The 21901-nt window shown below is 39.4% G+C and overlaps 1 protein-coding gene and 1 non-coding gene across 3 annotated transcripts in view; both read left to right on the top strand.

Annotated features, from left to right (window-relative positions):
* Positions 1 to 4406: 4406 nt before the first annotated feature.
* Positions 4407 to 21901, top strand: part of inpp5l (inositol polyphosphate-5-phosphatase L) — a 67368-nt gene continuing 49873 nt past the window's right edge. The window contains exons 1-2 of one of the 2 annotated variants that reach the window (XM_039804466.1): positions 4407 to 5220; positions 20732 to 20773. In XM_039804466.1, the coding sequence (XP_039660400.1) occupies positions 5161 to 5220; positions 20732 to 20773 (102 nt within the window). In that variant the 5' untranslated portion in view covers positions 4407 to 5160. The remainder of the gene's footprint in view (positions 5221 to 20731; positions 20774 to 21901) is intronic. The other variant, XM_039804467.1, reaches the window with a different exon arrangement.
* trnaf-gaa lies at positions 20983 to 21055 on the top strand. Its single transcript has one exon. It is a non-coding gene; the product is annotated as a tRNA-Phe (tRNA).

Below are 21901 nucleotides of genomic sequence, written 5' to 3'. Positions count from 1 at the left end.
TGTACCAGAGTCTGGTAGGACCAGGCTAGTGTACCAGAGTCTGGTAGGACCAGGCTAGTTTACAGTCACGTTTAAATAAGTTTTGTAGAATAAAACACTTATTTAGCACAACCTTAAATTCAAGTTGGATATTTAAATCTACTACATCTATACAGTTGAACTCCAAACTTTAGAAAGAGCTCAACAGATTCAAGTTGGCCCATTGATAAATATTTGCCATTAAGACTCCAATTTGTTAAGAGTTTTTATATATTTATTTTAAGAGTTTATGTTCTTTTCCTTTTTACTGACAAATATTTTCCAAAACCGAAGCATTTCTCATTCGATATTTTTAGAATTTAATGTTTTTGCTCCAAACTTAATTATCTGCTGTGTTTCTGTGCTATTCTTGGCAAGCCAGCCCAGGACTCGGAATAACATTTCCTGTCTGATTTATTATCCAGTGGGCACCAAGCTGCTATAACACAGTCTGCCATGAGGGTTGAGAGCAACATTTTGAACATTTTATGTTTATTCCCTAGTGTACAATGTGCTCAGGATCCAGTCTAAATAATATCTTTTTTCCATGGATGTGTGCTGCTGATTATTTTGCAGCAGCTTCATCAAAAACCCAGGCCTCTCCTCCTACTGGCTGCAATCAGCTGCCTCGGTTCTTTCAGAAAGGTTTCCCCCCCTTTTAACTTTCTTTGTTTCCAAACCGGTGATGGACATGGCAACATTCTTCTTCTGTTTCTCTGTTGCAATGGTTTCAAATGGATCTGTTGACAGTTGGAGAATAAAGCACACAGTGCCCAGGGGAGATGTAAGAGGAAGCAGGGAGAAGAGTTTAAAAAGGCTGGATGTGAAAGCCACGCCATGGTTGAGCAGCTTGCTAACAGCACTATGGAGAGCCGAAGTTAGGCCCCCATCCCCAAGCAAGCTTAGCTTTACCCTGGGCTGGACCTCAGACTGCCGGATGTCACAGAGCCATCGACTCCAAAAAAACAGACTTTTACAGCTCCGTGCTCCACCGCAGTGATTCCCAACCAGGGGGTACTTCTGCTAGTGGCGGGTACTTGGAAAGACTCAACTAATTTAAAAAAAATAGACATAATGATTTGATTAAAAGAATGTATCAGCTGTAACACCTGAACACAGGAATTTTGAACAGGTAGCTAAAAGTATGAATACATGAATGGTAGAAATAAATAGCTAAAAATAATGTATAAACAGTTCACATAGTTAGCTAAACCTACTGACTGAACAGTTCAAATAGTTAGCTAAACCTACTGACTGAACAGTTCACATAGTTAGCTAAACCTACTGACTGAACAGTTCAAATAGTTAGCTAAACCTACTGACTGAACAGTTCAAATAGTTAGCTAAAACTACTGACTTACAGTTCACATAGTTAGCTAAACCTACTGACTAAATAGTCCACTTAGTTAGCTAAAAGTGCATAGTTCGCTAAAACTACTGACTTAACAGTTCCTGTAGTTAGCTAAAACTACTGACTTACAGTTCACATAGTTAGCTAAACCTACTGACTAAATAGTCCTCTTAGTTAGCTAAAAGTGCATAGTTCGCTAAAACTACTGACTTAACAGTTCCTGTAGTTAGCTAAAACTACTGACTTAACAGTTCACACAGTTCGCTAAAACTACTGACTTAACAGTTCACATAGTTAGCTAAACCTACTGACTAAATAGTCCACTTAGTTAGCTAAAACTACTGACTTAACAGTTCACACAGTTCGCTAAAACTACTGACTTAACAGTTCACATAGTTAGCTAAAACTACTGACTTAACAGTTAAAATAGTTAGCTAAAACTACTGACTTAACCGTTCACATAGTTAGCTAAAACTACTGACTTAACAGTTAAAATAGTTAGCTAAAACTACTGACTTAACCGTTCACATAGTTAGCTAAAACTACTGACTTAACAGTTAAAATAGTTAGCTAAAACTACTGACTTACAGTTCACATAGTTAGCTAAAACTACTGACTTACAGTTCACATAGTTAGCTAAACTTACTGACTAAATAGTCCACTTAGTTAGCTAAAACTACTGACTTAACAGTTCACACAATTCGCTAAAACTACTGACTTAACAGTTAAAATAGCTAAAACTACTGACTTAACCGTTCACATAGTTAGCAAAAACTAGTTTAGTTTATTTGTTTATCTCGAACAATCAACAATGTTGCAAAGCATAAAAAACATAAGATAAAACACAAACAATCAAAATCTAACAAAACAACAACCAAAAAAGAAAAAATATAAAAACAGAAGCAAATAGCTTATTTGGACCTGCCCTTATTTCCCAAAATTATATTATACAAAGATATGCAAATATAGCATACAATCTTTCAGTCTTACAGTAATTTACAACAATACAATAATATACAACAATACCATTAAATTACAAATTACAATCCTCTGTTTCAGTTTATTCTTTTCTGTATTGATCAAGTAATGATGTCTTTAATCTATTTTTGAACTGAATGATATTATGGCTCTGTTTAATATCATTGTTCAGTCCATTCCATAAGGTCACCCCACAAACTGAAACACATGCTTTTAACAATAGTTCGCACAAGTTAGCTAAAACTACTGACTTAACAGTTCACATAGTTAGCTAAAACTACTGACTTAACAGTTCACATAGTTAGCTAAACCTACTGACTTAACCAATGTTATATAACTAATAGTGTTATACATTTGGAACGTACGTTAGGAATTGATAAAGTTGTACGTAGTTCATCTAACAGGGCTGTGGGGGACCATGTGCTCCACTGAATAGAGAAGAGAGCTACTGTATCTGTGTTGTAAAATATTGTGGTTACTTTGCTGTTGAGATGACTGGAAGTTGTAGGAGGAAGGCTGTTCTAGAGAACGTGACAACTGTCGGTCATGTACATAAAAACACAACTAGTCGGCTTTACGCAAGAGCAGTGCATTGGGCTGTGCAGTGGTTGCAATATACTGCACGTAAATATAATAGCAGTGATTAATGGATGAGCACACACACCTAAGAGGCAATATCGCATAAAGATAACACCCTTCTTGTTATGTAATTGGGAGACTTTCCAGTTGTAAAACCGATACTGAGAACAATTAAAAGCGAAAGCAAACTCCTCAGTATTTTGATTGAAAGAAAAGATTTTCACAGAAAGCAAATAACTTCCTGTTGAGACTTCCACAGAATGAGCTTGTGATGTGTTGAGTGCTGAGCTGAGTCCTTTCAAGTATTTAAATGGGTAGTTTAACATACATCACAGTGTTTTATATCATTTTACAGTCATTATTGTAATAGAATAGTATTAAATAGGGCCCCTATTGCAGTGGTTCCCAACGATTGTTGGTCTGAGGTTCCCCCACAGCCCTGTTAGATGAACTTTACATATGCCTTCATCAATTCCCAGTGTATGTTCCGAATGCATAACACTATTTATTATATAAAGTCAATATTGTTACTTTTTTCATACAACTTATGTCAATATTTAGGTTGGTTTTGGTCAGCAATCGTACTACCAGAGACTGTTTAGATAATATAGAGTATAGATGATCTTTGGTACTACTACTACTTGGGAGTGAAGCTGAATGTTTTAACCGTTAAATACTTTTAGCTAACTATTTGAGCTGTTTAGTCAGTAGTTTTAGCTATTTGTGCTGTTTAGTCAGTAGTTTTAGCTAACTATTTGTGCTGTTTAGTCAGTAGTTTTAGCTAACTATTTGAACTGTTTAGTCAGTAGTTTTAGCTAACTATTTGTGCTGTTTAGTCAGTAGTTTTAGCTAACTATTTGAACTGTTTAGTCAGTAGTTTTAGCTAACTATTTGAGCTGTTTAGTCAGTAGTTTTAGCTAACTATTTGAACTGTTTAGTCAGTAGTTTTAGCTAACTATTTGAACTGTTTAGTCAGTAGTTTTAGCTAACTATTTGAACTGTTTAGTCAGTAGTTTTAGCTAACTATTTGTGCTATTTGTGCTGTTTAGTCAGTAGTTTTAGCTAACTATTTGAACTGTTAAGTCAGTAGTTTTAGCTAACTATTTGTGCTGTTAAGTCAGTAGTTTTAGCTAACTATTTGAACTGTTTAGTCAGTAGTTTTAGCTAACTATTTGAGCCGTTTAGTCAGTAGTTTTAGCTAACTATTTGAATTGTTTAGTCAGTAGTTTTAGCTAACTATTTGTGCTGTTAAGTCAGTAGTTTTAGCTAACTATTTCACTCCCTTTAATTTTTTAGCTATTTCTACCTTTCATGTATTGATTACTTTTAGCTATATCTGTTTACAATTCCTGTGTTCAGGTGTTATAGCTGATACATTCTTTTAATCAAACCATAATTATTATTATTATTATTATTATTATTATTATTATTATTTTTAATTAGTTTAGCTGCTTCACAATCTTGCCCAGGCCCCCCTGGCACTCTCATCCATGCCTGGCACTGAGCAAACGGCCAAACGCACAGGTTTCCATGGCTATCAAATATTGTGAGATTATCTCAGTTTTATACAGTCTATGGATTATCTTCACGGGGAAGTTATTACCATGGATACAAAACAGTAGCTTTGACATCACGTCATAAGTCATGGGATAACTGTCTAACTATTGTGTTATATGGTTATATTACACTCTCAGCGGCGATATGTAAACTTAAGGAAGAGTCGCAGTAAATGGGCGGAGGCGGATCACCGGAGCTCATAACCTGGCGCCGACTGACTGACGGCTCGGTCCGGTTTTCTGAGCGTTTGTCAAGGCGGCAGCAGGCAGCAGATGCGCCGTGCACATGCTGCTCTAAGTCCGCTAAGAAGCTACTAGTCCAATTAACCCAGCAGAGAGGAGGTGGAAATCCACGCACGTAGGCTATTAAACTAACTTAACTCGACGATATGGATCTGCGCGCCTCTCTGGCATACGATGATGACGACCTGACACGACAGCCCGCCATAACAACCAAAACAAGTTGAACCAGAAGCGACGCGGTAGCGCCAGTGAGATGCGGGTGTATTTGGAGCCGTAGTATATAGTATAGTCGCGATTTTGAGCTCACACATTAAGCCTTTATAAGCTGCTGGAGAGTATATCTGGTGCAGGCCTGCCTGTCTGCGCTGTCATTTGGCGACAGGGCAGAGTTTCCTCCTCGGACCTGCTGCTTGTTTGTGAAGGTGGATCGGTAATATGGAAACGTACACCGATGTGCTGCTTGTCACCGCGAATGTCGGCTCGCTCTTCGACAACGTAAGTAGACTGCAAGGTAGGAGAGGGAGGTTTAAAACTGCACCAGGCTGCAGGATCAGTGCTGTTAGGCTAATGAGAGAAATAATGAGTCTTTATAACGTTATACGTCTAGTATTTAGGATGTAACTAACCTAACTGGCTTTGTGACACGCTACTTTAAATGTAATTTCTAGGGCTGTGCTCGATTAAAGGAATTCTTAGTCGACTAACACTCATTCAATTGTATCGACTAATCGATTAGTTGATTTAATCGACAGATCTGTAAAACGGAGTTTCTCCGCAAAGAGTCGTGCTAAAAGCACCACTTTAATTCTTGTGTTTACCAGAGATGTGCTCTTACGTTTCTTGGAAATAAGTCATTCAGCATGAAAAAAAGCATCAAATATGACTAATGGACTAAAGAAATCGAAGTTGACTAACACCAAAACGACCGATTAGTCGACTAATCGACTACGAGAGAGCAGCCCTAGTAATTTCATGTGTAATATTTGTATCTAGTCATGTTTATTTGTCAGTAACGTGCTCAATAGTGTTCCTCTTTCACATACATCCATGGAGTATTAGACTAGAGCAGGGGTCTTCAACGTTTTTTAAGCCAAGGACCCCTTAACTGAAAGAGAGATGGAGCAGGGACCCCCTATTACATACAGTATATTGTATAAAATGAATATGCATATTAAACTGGGCCTAAAATAACGTGTAGGCGACCTAAAGCCTTTATATATATATATATATATATATATATATATATATATATATATATATATATATATATATATATGTATTGTGTGTGTATGTATATCTTTTTGCATAGAACACCAAGCTATTAAATGAATAATTGTTGGCATGATTTTATAAATCTAAAATAATTAACAATAATTTGGTGGCCCCCCCCTGCAGTGACTCTGAGGACCCCCTAGGGGTCCCGGACCCCCTGTTGAAGATCTATGGACTATAGTAGTGACTTTCGTCTGCAGGAGCGACCTGTGCCCCAGATTAACCAATCCAGTCCTTATTTTTCCCCCAATTGCTCAAAAGTGATTGCAGCCTCTACCTTGTCAATGAAAGGTTGTTTCTGCGTCAAAATTAATTTATTCCATTCACGAGGCTTATGTCTGACATATCATAGCCCATCCAGAACTTCTTACCTGTTCACATTGTTTTTTAAAGGGCCACACAGTTTTACCATGCCCCCATGGACTGAAATCAGTTTTTGGCACAAAAGGTGTCAACTATGAAAGAATAGTTCACCAAATACTTAGCTAGATAAAATATAGGACCTATAACCACCGCCTGAATTGGACCAAAAGAAGTGCCAGTACCCTAATTGCATGACATGATCATCCTATGTGTCTTGAATATTTATATTCATACGTATATCTTGTAGCGGTGACCCCGAACAGTCGACTATTCGATTGATCTAAGGAGCCGGATTCAACTGCCAATCTCATGGCAGCGTCTAAAAAATGTTGTTATGAAACAAAGGATCGTTCCATTAGAGCTATATGGGGTTGCTGAATGTCTTATTTTACATATAATTGCTTGTTTTTTCCCCTAAATCATGATATATATAGCCTATTTTGGTATTTCAGCCTATTAAAGAATAATGTTGATAACAATTAGAAGTAAGGGTACTCAATGTGGACAAAAATCACAAGTGCCGGTACTTAGTACTGGTGGGTATTGGCCCATTTCTGGCACTTCCAATCACCCTGGAAAAACTCAAACCGTTACGTAAAGTATCAAAATATTTGCTGAAATTTTGCAAGGGACTTATAGGCAGTGCTGTAGTCAAGACCACCGTTGTCAAGTCCAAGACCAGAACTAGTCGAGTCTAAGTCAAGTCTGAGTCCAAAGAGGTTTGAGTCTAAGGCTACATTTACATCGCTACGTTTTGGTTTAAAAAGGAATATCTTTTGCTACTTTTCCCTTCTCATTCCTCCTGCTCTGGCATTTCCCCCTCTCATTCCTCCTGCTCTGACGTGTCCCCCTCTCATTCCTCCAGCTCTGGCGTTTCCCCCTCTCATTCCCCCTGCTCTGACGTGTCCCCCTCTCATTCCTCCTGCTCTGACGTGTCCCCCTCTCATTCCTCCTGCTCTGACGTGTCCCCCTCTCATTCCTCCTGCTCTGACGTGTCCCCCTCTCATTCCTCCAGCTCTGACGTGTCCCCCTCTCATTCCCCCTGCTCTGGCGTTTCCCCCTCTCATTCCCCCTGCTCTGGTGTTTCCCCCTCTCATTCCCCCTGCTCTGGTGTTTCCCCTCTCCTTTCCCCCTGCTCTGGTGTTTCCCCTCTCATTCCCCTGCTCTGACGTTTCCCCCCTCATTCCCCCTGCTCTGGTGTTTCCCCCTCTCATTCCCCCTGCTCTGGTGTTTCCCTCCTCATCCCCCCTGCTCTGACGTGTCCCCTCTCATTCCTCCTGCTCTGACGCGTCCCCCTCTCATTCCTCCAGCTCTGACGCGTCCCCCTCTCATTCCCCCCTGCTCTGGCGTTCCCTCCTCATTCCCCCCTGCTCTGGTGTTCCTTTCCTCCTCATTCCCCCCTGCTCTGGTGTTTCCCCCTCTCATTCCCCTGCTCTGACGTGTCCCCCTCTCATTCCCCCTGCTCTGGCGTTTCCGAGCCCCTAAACCGGAGACCTTGGCAGCACTGATGCTGACACCAGCGTTTCGCCGTCTGTTTGGGTCTTATCGGTCACAACGTCTCGTTCTCTGAGACTAAAGCTACTAACGTTACCATGGCAACTACTAGCAACAGTCTACACGCTGCCTCCTGTTGTTGCCCAGTATACGAGAATGGTGGTGAGGTATGAGGTTTGGGCGTGCTAGTTTAAACGGAGATTAGTTCTTCTACTGGAGCTAAAAACACACTCGGAGATCGCTTTTGTCTCAAAACACCGCTTAAAAACCTAAATGTAGCGATGAAAATGTAGCCCAAGTCAAGTCCGAGTCCAAATGTAAGACTAGTCAAGACCGAGACAAAACAATAATCCTCTTCAAGACCATTTACTTGCGAGAGTAGTAGCAACTAGGTGATCATTTTGCATCATTATTTGTAATGATCAAAAAGCAAGTGCATCGTAACAACACCGTAGGATCAAATTAGGCCAAATTATTCATCAATTTCACTTAAGTCACATAAAGCTGTGAAGTGCAACTTCACATTTTAGATGTTTAGATCTTTTCGTTTAGATGTTCTGCACTTGATCGTAGGGCTGCACGATTATGGCCAAAATGATAATCCCGATCATTTGGATCAATATTGAGATCACGATTAATTATCACGATTATTTGTTGATTTTTAACCAAAACTAATTTTATTGTCACATAGGCTAATTATAGATAGATAGACATTTATCGATCCTTTCGGAAATTCATCTTGCACCATACAGCTCGTCAAATAGACAGACAACAGACCGTAACCAACAGACAACAACAAGACCACCAACCCCTCCTTCCTCTCCACACAACCCTAATACACAATCCCAAATATCTCCACATCATACACAAATAGCAAAGTGCAATGTCATTAGCACCAATGGGCTATCAACAGTAAAGTGCATCATCATCATCAGTGGCGTTTTAGTATTATACCAACGTTCAATATTATTACCCAGAAAGGGTCAAGTTATGACCCTTTCTGGGTAATTAAGCAACAAAATAATTATAACCGCTTTTACATCCATATTGTGCTACATTCCTCCTTTATTGAAGGATACTGTGAAGGAGCCATTTCAGCTGTTGTCCGAATACTTTCCATACATGCACCTTTGCCGTAAGGTATCTACCTGACGAAATAGCAACGCGGACTTCGGTGGCTCATTACACTGCTAGTGCTCGCGTTGCGCTCTGATGCTCCGAAAACCCACGTTAGAGGCAACATAAACATCGCTGCATGTCACGCTAGTAAACACTAATAACACGTTACAGAAGGTAACTACACCTGCTGTAACACTATACACCTACACAGCAGGTAACGTTAGCCTACCGCTAGCTACAGTAAACACTAATAACACGTTACACAGCAGGTAACATTAGCCTACCGCTAGCTACAGTAAACACTAATAACACGTTACACAGCAGGTAACGTTAGCCTACCGCTAGCTACAGTAAACACTAATAACACGTTACACAGCAGGTAACGTTAGCCTACCGCTAGCTACAGTAAACACTAATAACACGTTACACAGCAGGTAACGTTAGCCTACCGCTAGCTACAGTAAACACTAATAACACGTTACACAGCAGGTAACATTAGCCTACCGCTAGCTACAGTAAACACTAATAACACGCTATCACAGCAGGTAACGTTAGCCTACCGTTAGCTACAGTAAACACTAATACGTTACACAGCAGGTAACATTAGCCTACCGTAGCTACGATAACAATACCCGTTAAACACGCACAGCAGGTAACGCAGCCTACCGCAAGCTACAGTAAACACTAATCAATCACCGCTAACAGCAGGTAACGTTAGCCTACCATTAGCTACAGTAAACACTAATAACACGTTACACAGCAGGTAACATTAGCCTACCGCTAGCTACAGTAAACACTAATAACACGTTACACAGCAGGTAACGTTAGCCTACCGTTAGCTACAGTAAACACTAATAACACGGTACACAGCAGGTAACGTTAGCCTACCGTTAGCTACAGTAAACACTAATAACACGTTACACAGCAGGTAACGTTAGCCTACCGTTAGCTACAGTAAACACTAATAACACGTTACACAGCAGGTAACGTTAGCCTACCGTTAGCTACAGTAAACACTAATAACACGTTACACAGCAGGTAACGTTAGCCTACCGTTAACTACAGTAAACACTAATGACACGTTACACAGCAGGTAACGTTAGCCTACCGCTAGCTACAGTAAACACTAAGAACACGTTACACAGCAGGTAACGTTAGCCTACCGCTAGCTACAGTAAACACTAATAACACGTTACACAGCAGGTAACGTTAGCCTACCGCTAGCTACAGTAAACACTAATAACACGTTACACAGCAGGTAACGTTAGCCTACCGCTAGCTACAGTAAACACTAATAACACGTTACACAGCAGCTAACGTTAGCCTACCGTTAGCTACAGTAGTTACTGGATTAAACACGGCTAAAATGCTGACAGCTAAACGGTGTAGTGTGACTGTATTCCAACAGCGGGACGTCCAACAGTCTGCTGCTAAAGCTATGAGCTAAAAGAAACAAACTAGCACTATGGTCACTGCTGTTGTCTGAAAAACAAAACAGACGGGACAACATGTTGCGTTTACTGGTAAACTGGTAAACATCGTGACCGGCTTTGACGGAACTATTTTTTTTTTTTTTTTTTTTTTTTTATTGTGTTATTTCCCCTCTTTTACTCTTTTTCCTCTTACTTTTAAATTAAAAACATGGGAAGAAAGAAAAAAAATTTTTTTTTAGAAAAAACAATATTAAAAATTTTTTTTATAAATATTTTATTTTTTTTTAAAATTTTTAAAAGAAGCCTCAAAAAAAAAAATTTTTTTAATATCAAAAATAAAAAAAAAAAAATAAATTAATAAAATAAATAATTATTTTTTTAAAAAAAAAAAAAAAAAAAGAAAAAAAAAAAAAAAAAAAAAAAAAAAAAAAAAAAAAAAAAAAAAAAAAAAAAAAAAAAAAAAAAAAAATTTTTTAAAAAAAAACTTTAAAAAAAAAAAAAAAAAAAAAAAAAAAAAAAAAAAAAAAAAATATCTAAAAAAAAAAAAAAAAAAATAGCCTTACTTATTAAATAAAAAAAAAAAAAAAAAAAAAAAAAAAAAAAAAAAAAAAAAAAAAAAAAAAAAAAAAAAAACAAAAAAAAAAAAAAAAAAAAATATAAGCACCTTCTTTTTTTTTTTTTTTTTTTTTTTTTCTCTTTTTTTTTTTTTTTTTTTTTTTTTTTTTCCTTTTTTTTTTTTTTTTTTTTTTCTTTTTTTTTTTTGAAAAAACAATTAAGAGTGTCAGGTATGTTTTCACAAGAGATTTGAGACATTTTAAAAAGCAAACATCAACAACTTTATAGCTTTGGGGCCAAATTATCTCTTTACACATTGCTCTGGAACACATTTGGGCCTCCCTATACAGAAAGCTGAGTTTGTTCTGAACATTTTGGTATGAAAGACATGGGGATCAGGTTAAATGCAAATACCCCTAAAAGGACATTTCAAGACGATGTCTTAAAAATGCTCCTCAGACCTCAGAGGGTTAAAGTAGACTTGACTGTAATTTAACTTTTCTAAACAGTGGTCCTCAGTTTGGGCCTCTGCTGGGTTGACAAAACGTTTGGACATTGCAGGGAGGAGGGCTCTTACGCTCATGGAAATTTGGCTCAGGACCATGTTTCCGGTTGCCAGATCTGGCTCCAATGAAAACATGTTAGATCCCATTGTGGGAGATATGTAAACAGATGGATATCTTCCCCCGGGGGAGTTGAGCTTTTTCTACTGACTCTGAGGCCCCTCTACTCCTACGTATAAACAAACCTAAACGTTCACCCAGTCGTTGGGATCTGACCTTAAGCACATCACAGGATTAACCCTATTGCTTTAAGAGTGCTGGGACTACCCAAGTGTTTCAGAGCAGTTTATCCAGCAAGATAAGATTATTTTTTGGGCATTTTAGGCCTTTATTGACAGGACAGCTGAAGAAATGAATGGGGGGAGAGAGAGAGAGAGAGAGAGAGAGAGAGGGGGGAATGATACACAGCAAAGGGCTGCAGGTTGGAGTTGAACCCAGGCCCGCTGCGTCGAGGAGTAAACTTCTATATATGGGCGCCCGCTCTACCAACTGAGCTCTTCTGGCACCCCGACTGTCAGGTCTAACTGTGATTCTGTGCCCCCAGGAACATTTCTGTGGCACAGCAGCAGTATCCTGGAGATGGTGGCCATTGTTTAGTTTTTTTTTGTGTGAGCTTGTTGCATTGAATAGATGTTACTGTTACACAAAACTTTCCCTTTTATATACAAATGGTGTCAGACAAATTATAATATGTAAGAGCATCAGATGGACCACATTGTTTCCAAAGACACATTTCAGCCAAGCTGCATCATCAGACAGCTCTGGACAACAAAGCAACATGTGTAATCATTGCTTTAGAATACAGACCTGGTTGAAACCATAGACAGTAAACGAAATGCACAAAGTGACGCCGTTGTTTACGACGGAGACCAGTGAAGGATATCAGAAGTCTCTTTCCCGGTGCTGGCTGAGCGTTACTGAGCAGCCTCCAACTGAGCTTGAAGACGTAGATGTGACGTGAGCAACCTGTCTGAAAGTGTGAAGTCTTCTGGTAGCTGTGCCGAGAGAAATCTCAATCATTCCCAATCTTACAGAGACGGAGAGCGTAGGTATATGTAAGGAGATAACATAGGCACAGGCTAATTACTGATCACTAACATGCTAGTTAACATTAGTCATTAAACCTAAACAGATAATGGAAGTCCAAACTGCCTGTGAGCTTCTCCTGTACTATACGGTAATTCCTCTACTGTGTGACAGTAAGTCTCGTGGTTATGACCCAATCGTTAGCCTATTGTTATAAAAGCGTCTGCTACGGAGCCATAACGTGAGCTACAAGGTAATGGAGCCTTTTATACATTGTCGTGTTTCTACGCTTTGTGGAGGCTGGCTTACCCCCTTGGTTGAAACCACTTGCTACGGTCCTTTGAGGCCTTTGGTTGATGTACACACTTGGGGAAAGCTGGGTCAGAATGACTGTGGACATCTGTGGTTCAACACAGACTTCCATTTCGCTACCCTCTCTTATCCGGAGACGGAGCTTGTGGCACACCAGTACAGGTGCTTTTATGCCACTTTTTCACCAAAGCACAGTCCTTGTCTTTGCCAAATTGTTCCAGCTTCTGTGACAACCCTAATGAAATTAGTCTACATACCAAACATAGCAAGATATACAAATTGTTGACTGATCATTGAACTTTTGAAGTTTTGATAGCCGCTTCACAAATGTGTTCAGTAATCAATGTCTTTATAATGTATTTAACAACATAATAAAAGGTCACATTACCTTAAATGGAGTCGGGTGTGTTTGCTGATGGTGATTTTGAGTCTGTTTCATGTTAAACAAAAAGGATCTCATGCTTTAACAAAAAGGTCAATCTCTGTAGGGATCCTTTCCATAATGTTGTCAGACACTTAGAATAATAATCTGAGTCTGTCAGCGGCAAAAACAGAACTTTTAGTGGAAAGAAACTGACAATTTGCGTTATGGTTACATTGCAGCCCGGTTCACGGCTGCCGGTTACAGCGTTCTCGCTCAATACTGGACCAACAAGATTTTTGTTAACATTAGTCACTTAGACGCCAATGCATGGGACAATTGGGTCCAGGTTGTAAAATAACAAACAACAAAATACCATTTAATGTACAAACAGAATTGCATCTTGAGTATATTTGCTTCATGAGCTTTATTTTGTTTTTTAAAACATATATATTACGGTGATATATTTGAATCAGGGTGCTTGTGTTCATGCTCAGGCTGAAAGTAGCCAGACTGATGTAAGCTGCAGTCAACCGTGCCAAAATGCCATGCAAATACACTATGCAAAGCCATTTCTCAGCTGGTATATGAATGCACCTGGCGTTGCAGAAGATTGTACATTACTTTGCGACGTGAAAAGTCTGGAGCGGGGCGTGTTTGAATACCACAGTTTAGCCAGAGAAGCTGGTTTTTAAAGTCAGGGAGGAGCGGGAATTGGGAAGCTTTTTCCACCAGTGTAGCTGTGCGGTTAACATTTAATTTGACCTTTCATGTGGGAGGAAATATTGGTCACAACTGTGTACCTGTGCTTTCACTCTAAAGTCAGTAATTTACACAAAGCAACACTGTTCAGCTTATGTGATTCCAAATGGGGAAATGCTAATAAAGCCCCAGACTTGTTTGACAGATTGCTCTGTGTAAGGTTGTATCTGCATTAGGGCTGTGCAATTAATCGAAATGTAATCGTGATTATGATTTCGGCTCCCAATGATCACAAAAGCAGAATAATTCGAGAAATACAATTATTTACCTCATTACGTTTTGCACGTTAACTCTTATTTTCTCTTGTGTTCTGAATAAAATGTTTGTTTTTTTTTACTGTTGATTTATTTAACTTTTTCCACTGTTTTTTAAGTTCAATAATTGCAACATCTTTCCAGAAGTGAACTAATCGTGTTAAATTATCGTGATTTCAATATTGACCGAAATAATCGTGATTTATATTTTTTTCCATAATCGAGCAGCCCTAATCTGCATGCATATTTAACAGAATACTCAGCCTTCATGTGGCAAGGAAATATAAAACTTGTCAGGGATGGTGTGTGGCCGGTGGCTAGATTATGACAGGTGCAGCTGTAATTGAACGAGACTACATCCTGGAACACACTGGGTAACATTTTCCAGACAATCCTTATTGTTTGTTTTAACCTGCTCAGAGTTAATTATAGCTCAGAGTAGTTTCCGTTCTGTATTTATTGACTTCCTGAATAACCTTTAACATGTTTGTCAGTAGAGCTGCAGAGAATAATTGATTAGTTGTCAGCTATTACATTAGTCGCCAACTATTTTGATAATCTATTTATCAGGTGTAATTCTTTTAAGAAAACGATTACAAATTCTCTGATGTCAGCTTGTTAAATGTGAATATTGTTCTAGTTTCTTCTCTCTTCTGTGACAGTAAACTGAATATCTTTGAGTTGTGGACAAAACAAGACATTTGAGGACGTCATCTTGGGCTTTTTTGGGAAACACTGATCCACATTTTCTGACATTTTAGAGACCGAACAACTAAAACTATCAATTGAGAAAATAATCAACAGATTAATCGACAATGAAAATAAAAGTTAGTTGCAGCCCTGCTCAGGTGGCCAAAAAACAAATGCATGCAGGTTTAGTATTTAATTTTAGACCAGGGGTGTCAAACTCATTTTAGTTACGACTTCAAGTCACGACTCACGACTTGGTGGCGTTCCAGGGTTCAGGTTAGGCTACCTAACGTTAGCTAGCGGCTACTAACGTTAGCTAGCGCTAGCTGATACTAGCGATTTCTAGTCGGCGACTAGATTTTGGGCTTCATTTAATAAACATAACCTGTAGTAGTACACAGTTGTATGTGTATTGTTTTGATTACAATGTGCGGAATTACTTTACGTTGCCTATTTATGTCTATTTATTTATATTTCTCGCCATTAATCCCCGACGCCTGTACAGCATCAACAGGGGGCGCCATTGTTGTTTATGTGTGTGTGACGTCAAAAACTGTAACTGGGAGAACGACCATCTGGTACGAGTTCATGGGTAGTAATGCTGCGTTCCAGGCAGCCCGTTACTTGTGTTTTCACAACTTTCTACCGGTGAAAGTGTCCTGGAACGGCAGTCAAACCAGTAACTTACTATTAGGGGTTGTACGGTTCATGAAAAAACATCCGAACCGCTCGGTTCGCTAGTCTCGGTTCGCTAGTCTCGGTTCGGAGCGTGTGTGTTCGTCAGTACACTGTTAAAGGTCCCATGGCATGAAAATTTCACTTTATGAGGTTTTTTAACATTAATATGAGTTCCCCCAGCCTGCCTATGGTCCCCCAGTGGCTAGAAATGGTGATAGGTGTAAAACGGGCCCTGGGTATCCTGCTCTGCCTTTGAGAAAATGAAAGCTCAGATGGGCCGTTTTGGAATCTGCTCCTTATGAGGTCATAACAAGCAAGGTTACCTCCCTTTCTCTGCTTTGTCCGCCTTCAGAGAATTTGGCCAACCCATGAGAGAGAGACATCATGGCTTTCAAACGGGTCAAGGCCCCACCCCCCCCCCCCCCTCTCTCCTCCTCAATAGCTACAGACACTGAAATGGCACATCCTAAGGAAAGCTCATTGTGGGACTGGCTCTAGTGGCTGTAATTCTGCACCAAGGCTGAATTTCCGGAAAGAGACTTCAGATACAGTATTAGGGGACCACTAAGGTTTATATAAAAGAGACTTCAGATACAGTTAGGGGACCACTAAGGTCTATATAAAAAAAACCCTCAGATACAGTATTAGGGGACCACTAAGGTCTATATAAAAGAGACTTCAGATACAGTATTAGGGGCCACGAAGGTCTATATAAAAGAGACTTCAGATACAGTATTAGGGGACCACTAAGGTCTATATAAAAGAGACTTCAGATACAGTATTAGGGGACCACTAAGGTCTATATAAAAGAGACTTCAGATACAGTATTAGGGGACCACTAAGGCCTATATAAAAGAGACTTCAGATACAGTATATAGGGGACCACTAAGGTCTATATAAAAGAGACGTCAGATACAGTATTAGGGGACCACTAAGGTCTATATAAAAAGAGACTTCAGATACAGTATTAGGGACCACTAAGGCCTATATAAAAGAGACTTCAGATACAGTATTAGGGGACCACTAAGGGCTTATATAAAAGAGACTTCAGATACAGTATTAGGGGACCACTAAGGCCTATATAAAAGAGACTTCAGATACAGTATTAGGGGGCCACTAAGGTCTATATAAAAGAGGCTTCAGATACAGTATTAAGGGGACCACTAAGGATATAAAAGAGACGTCAGATACAGTATTAGGGGACCACTAAGGTCTATATAAAAAAGAGACTTCAGATACGTATTAGGGGACCACTAAGGTCTATATAAAAAGAGACTTCAGATACAGTATTAGGGGACCACTAAGGCCTATATAAAAGAGACTTCAGATACAGTATTAGGGGCCACTAAGGTCTATATAAAAGAGACTTCTGCATACTAGTAATAGGGGACCACTGAGGTCTATATAAAAGAGACTTCAGATACAGTATTAGGGGACCACTGAGGTCTATAAAAGAGACTTCAGATATAGTATAGGAGGAGGGACCACTGAGGTCTATATAAAAGAGACTTCAGATACAGTATTAGGGGACCACTAAGGCCTATATAAAAGAGACTTCAGATTCAGTATTAGGGGACCACTAAGTCCATATAAAAGAGACTTCAGATACAGTATTAGGGGACCACTAAGGCCCTATAAAAGACTTCAGATACAGTATTAGGGGACCACTAAGGTCTATTTAAAAGAGACTTCAGATACAGTATTAGGGGGACCACTAAGGTCTATATAAAAGAGACTTCAGATACAGTATTAGGGGACCACTAAGGTCTATATAAGAGAGACTTCAGATACAGTATTAGGGGACCACTAAGGTCTATATAAAAGAGACTTCAGATACAGTATTAGGGGACCACTAAGGTCTATATAAAAGAGACTTCAGATACAGTATTAGGGGACCACTAAGGTCTATATAAAAGACTTCAGATACAGTATTATTAGGGGACCACTAAGGTCTATATAAAAGAGACTTCAGATACAGTATTAGGGGACCACTAAGGTCTATATAAAAAAGACTTCAGATACAGTATTAGGGGACCACTAAGGTCTATATAAAAGAGACTTCAGATACAGTATTAGGGGACCACTAAGGTCTATATAAAAGAGACTTCAGATACAGTATTAGGGGACCACTAAGGTCTATATAAAAGAGACGTCAGATACAGTATTAGGGGACCACTAAGGTGTCTATAAAAGAGACTTCAGATACATTATATAAGGGACCGAACCTACGCCTATATAAAGAGACTTCAGATACAGTATTAGGGGACCACTAAGGCCTATATAAAAGAGACTTCAGATACAGTATTAGGGGACCACTAAGGCCTATATAAAAGAGACTTCAGATACAGTATTAGGGACCACTAAGGTCTATATAAAAGAGACTTCAGATACAGTATTGTAGGGACCACTAAGGCCTATATAAAAGAGACTTCAGATACAGTATTTTGGGACCACTAAGGCCTATATAAAAGAGACTTTAGATACATTATTAAGAACACTCAGTCTATATAAAAGATACTTCGATACAGTATTAGGGGACCAAGCTAAGGTATAAAAGAGACGTCAGATACAGTATTAGGGGACCACTAAGGTCTATATAAAAGAGACTTCAGATACAGTATTAGGGGACCACCTAAGGTCAATATAAAAGAGACTTCAGATACAGTATTAGGGACCACTAAGGTCTATATAAAAGAGACTTCAGATACAGTATTAGGGGACCACTAAGGTCTATATAAAAGAGACTTCAGATACAGTATTAGGGGACCACGAGGTCATATAAAAGAGACTTCAGATACAGTATTAGGGGACCACTAAGGTCTATATAAAAGAGACTTCAGATACAGTATTAGGGGACCACTAAAGGGCCTATATAAAAGAGACTTCAGATACAGTATGAAAGGCCACTAAGGGTCTATATAAAAGAGACTTCAGATACAGTATTAGGGGACCACTGGAGGTCCATATAAAAGAGACTTCAGATACAGTATTAGGGGACCACTAAGGCCTATATAAAAGAGACTTCAGATACAGTATTAGGGGACCACTGAGGGTTCTAATAAAAGAGACTTCAGATACAGTATTAGGGGGGGCTCACTGAGGTCTATATAAAAGAGAACTTCAGATACAGTATTAGGGAGGGACCACTGAGGTCTATATAAAAGAGACTTCAGATACAGTATTAGGGGACCACTGAGGTCTATGAATAAAAGAGACTTCAGATACAGTATTAGGGGGCACTAAGGTCTTATAAAAGAGACTTCAGATACAGTATTAGGGGACCACTAAGGTCTATATAAAAGAGACTTCAGATACAGTATTAGGGGACCATTAAGGTCTATATACAAGAGACTTCAGATACAGTATTAGGGGACCACTAAGGTCTATATAACAGATACAGCAGATACAATTAGGGGGACCACTAAGGTCTATATAAAAGAGACTTCAGATACAGTATTAGGGGACCACTAAGGTCTATATAAAAGAGACTTCAGATACAGTATTAGGGGACCACTAAGGTCTATATAAAAGCATCCAAAGAGCAGCATGTCATGGGACCTTTAATGTGCACTAACCACTTACTGCCGTAGTGCCCAATTTCGACACCTATGTTAAAACACTTACCGGAAATGACGAGCGGGATGAGTTTGACGAACGCAACCCGTGGCAGCCGATTGGACGATCGCGTCACATGGGTCTGGCTGCTCCCGAATTTCAAAACAGACTTTAACGGCGGCTCGTTCAGAATACGATCTCGTATTGTACTAAAATAGTTCACCGAAACGTGTTTCTGAAAACATTTTAAGCGAGAAATAGGCCGCGCAGCTGCTGAATCTGTCTTCATTTCAGATAAACAAAGGTCAGTTTAAAAGATCTTTGTCAGATTTTGAGAGACACCGAGCCGACCGCTCCTCAAGTGGCGTGCTGCCGCTGCTGCAGGTCACGTCACGTCACCTGCAGAAATGTCAAGTGGGAGAGATGCTGCCCAGAGCTGGAGGATGCGCCAGCGTCGTTTATAGTCTGGTGTGTGGGAACATTTTGGATTTCATGTTACCTATTGTAATGGCAAAAATTACATTTAAGCATAATTCCTTGTATTTTGTATTTTTATGTTTTATTTCTACTTTAATTCTCTCACAAAATGCTGAAAGAGTTTCTCATTCCCACATGCAGATTCTAACCTTGTGAGACGTCCAGTCTGAACATAATGTAAGCACTTTTGCCTGAACAGATAGGGGGCTACAAGGTCATCTCTAGTTTTCCCATGCCAGTTAAGATGTAACTGGTGGGGTGAAAGGGAGGAGGAGGCGAAATGGCTCCAAGATGTCTCTTGTATTTCTCTGATTGTCTGCATGTGTATCAGATTGCATGTAATAATTGTAGCGTCATACTAAGCCAAGTGCGTGTGTGCTGTCACTCTGAAGATGCATAAAAGCCTGGTGTTCCTGTTCACTCATTTGAGAAACTGACTCCACACTGGGCTGCGGCCTTTTGTTAAATCATGTTTGCTCCTATTTTGCAAAATATATCTTTTTTAATAAAATACAAAAACATAACTTGGTGTTTAGTCTCAGTCTTGTCTTATTTGTTTCCATTTTCTAAACTCTGAAATTTCCACCCCCTGCTGCAAAGGAAACTTCCACGACACTATGATGAAATAAAACAATATATAGAACTGCCACTGTTCAATATGCTAATTTTAGCTATATATCATATGCTGAAGTGCATTCTGGAGTGTTAAAGATTAAAAGAAAAAATAACCAGAACCGTACAGAACCGAAAACCGTGACCCTAAAACCGTGATACGAACTGAACCGTGGGTTTAGTGAACCGTACCACCCCTAATCACTACCCGTGAACTCAGACCAGATGGTCGTACTCCCAGTTACAACAATGGCGACCCCCTGTTGATGCTGTACAGACGCCGAAGATTAACGGAATTGGAATTAATTACTTCTCTGCAATTTTCACACTTTTGCAAAGTCATCCGGTGGGCCTGATTGGACCCTTTGGCGGACCGGTTCTGGCCCACGGGCCGTATGTTTTGACACACCTGTTTTAGACCATTCCTTTAAAAACAAATTGCACGCCTTTTGATGGATTTTTCTCTTTGTCCTTTTACAGGTGGGTGAAATTCAAAATGAATGGCTACAAGAATTGTATAAGGTAAGTGTGGGCCTCCTGAGTCTTTAATAATTAATAATTCACCGTTTTAATCATTTAGTACTTCCATGTATTTCTCTCTACATTTCATGGACAGTTTTTCACATGTGGCCCTAATCGGCTTCCGTAGAAACTAAAAGTTATTTCCATTAGTGAGTTAATCTGCCTGTTTATTCTCTCCGTGGAATAATTGTTGTTATGGTTACCAGGAAGCCGAAATAGCTCAGTTGGGAGAGCGTTAGACTGAAGATCTGAAGGTCCCTGGTTCGATCCCGGGTTTCGGCAGAGATCTTTTGTGAGCGGCAGTAGCTCAGTGTGTGGGGACCAGAGGGTCACCGGTTCAAGTCCCTGTGTAGACCAAGAGTGTTGACCCCCCCCACATCTCTCCATGTGTGCACGTTACATAGTTGGGTCTGCCTGACTGTCGTAGGCTTCTGGCATCATTTACGTTGGTGACATCTAGAGCCTGACTGTTATATCAGCGGGCCGATATTAGGTATTTTCCAAACTATCGTTATCGGCATTTGTAAATACATTTTTTTTAAATTATTTCATTTCTTTAAATATTCATTCATCAGAATCATTTATAATGACAAATGACAAATGAGTCTGATAATTGAATATTGAAATTGACTGCAGCGATCTCGCTAAATATTGGACCGATGTCAAAGAGTGTCAAAGACACAAAAACATAGAAAAATAGGGGTCCAGGTTAAAAAAAACGGTAGTTACCCTTAGGGCAGGGCAATATATCGATATTATATCGACATGGTGATATGAGACTAGATATCGTCTTAGATTTTGGATTTCGTAATATGGCATAAGTGTCTTTTCCTGGTTTTAAAGGCTGCATTACAGGACAGTTATGTCATTTTCTGAACTTACCAGACTGTTCTGGCTGTTCTATTATTTGCCTTTTCCCCACTTAGACATTATGTCCACATTACTGATGATTATTTATCTAAAATCTAAGTGTGAAGATATTTTGTTAAAGCACCAGTTGTCAACCCTAGAATATCGCCGTAATATCGATATCGAGGTATTTGGTCAAGAATATCGTGATATTTGATTTTCTCCATATCGCCCAGCCCTAGTTACCCTTTAAGTCAAACCTAGGGAAAACACTGCTAA

Source organism: Perca fluviatilis, chromosome 6 (genome assembly GCF_010015445.1).
Source record: "Perca fluviatilis chromosome 6, GENO_Pfluv_1.0, whole genome shotgun sequence".
NCBI lineage: Eukaryota > Metazoa > Chordata > Actinopteri > Perciformes > Percidae > Perca > Perca fluviatilis.
This window is presented reverse-complemented; position numbering and strand designations above follow the sequence as displayed.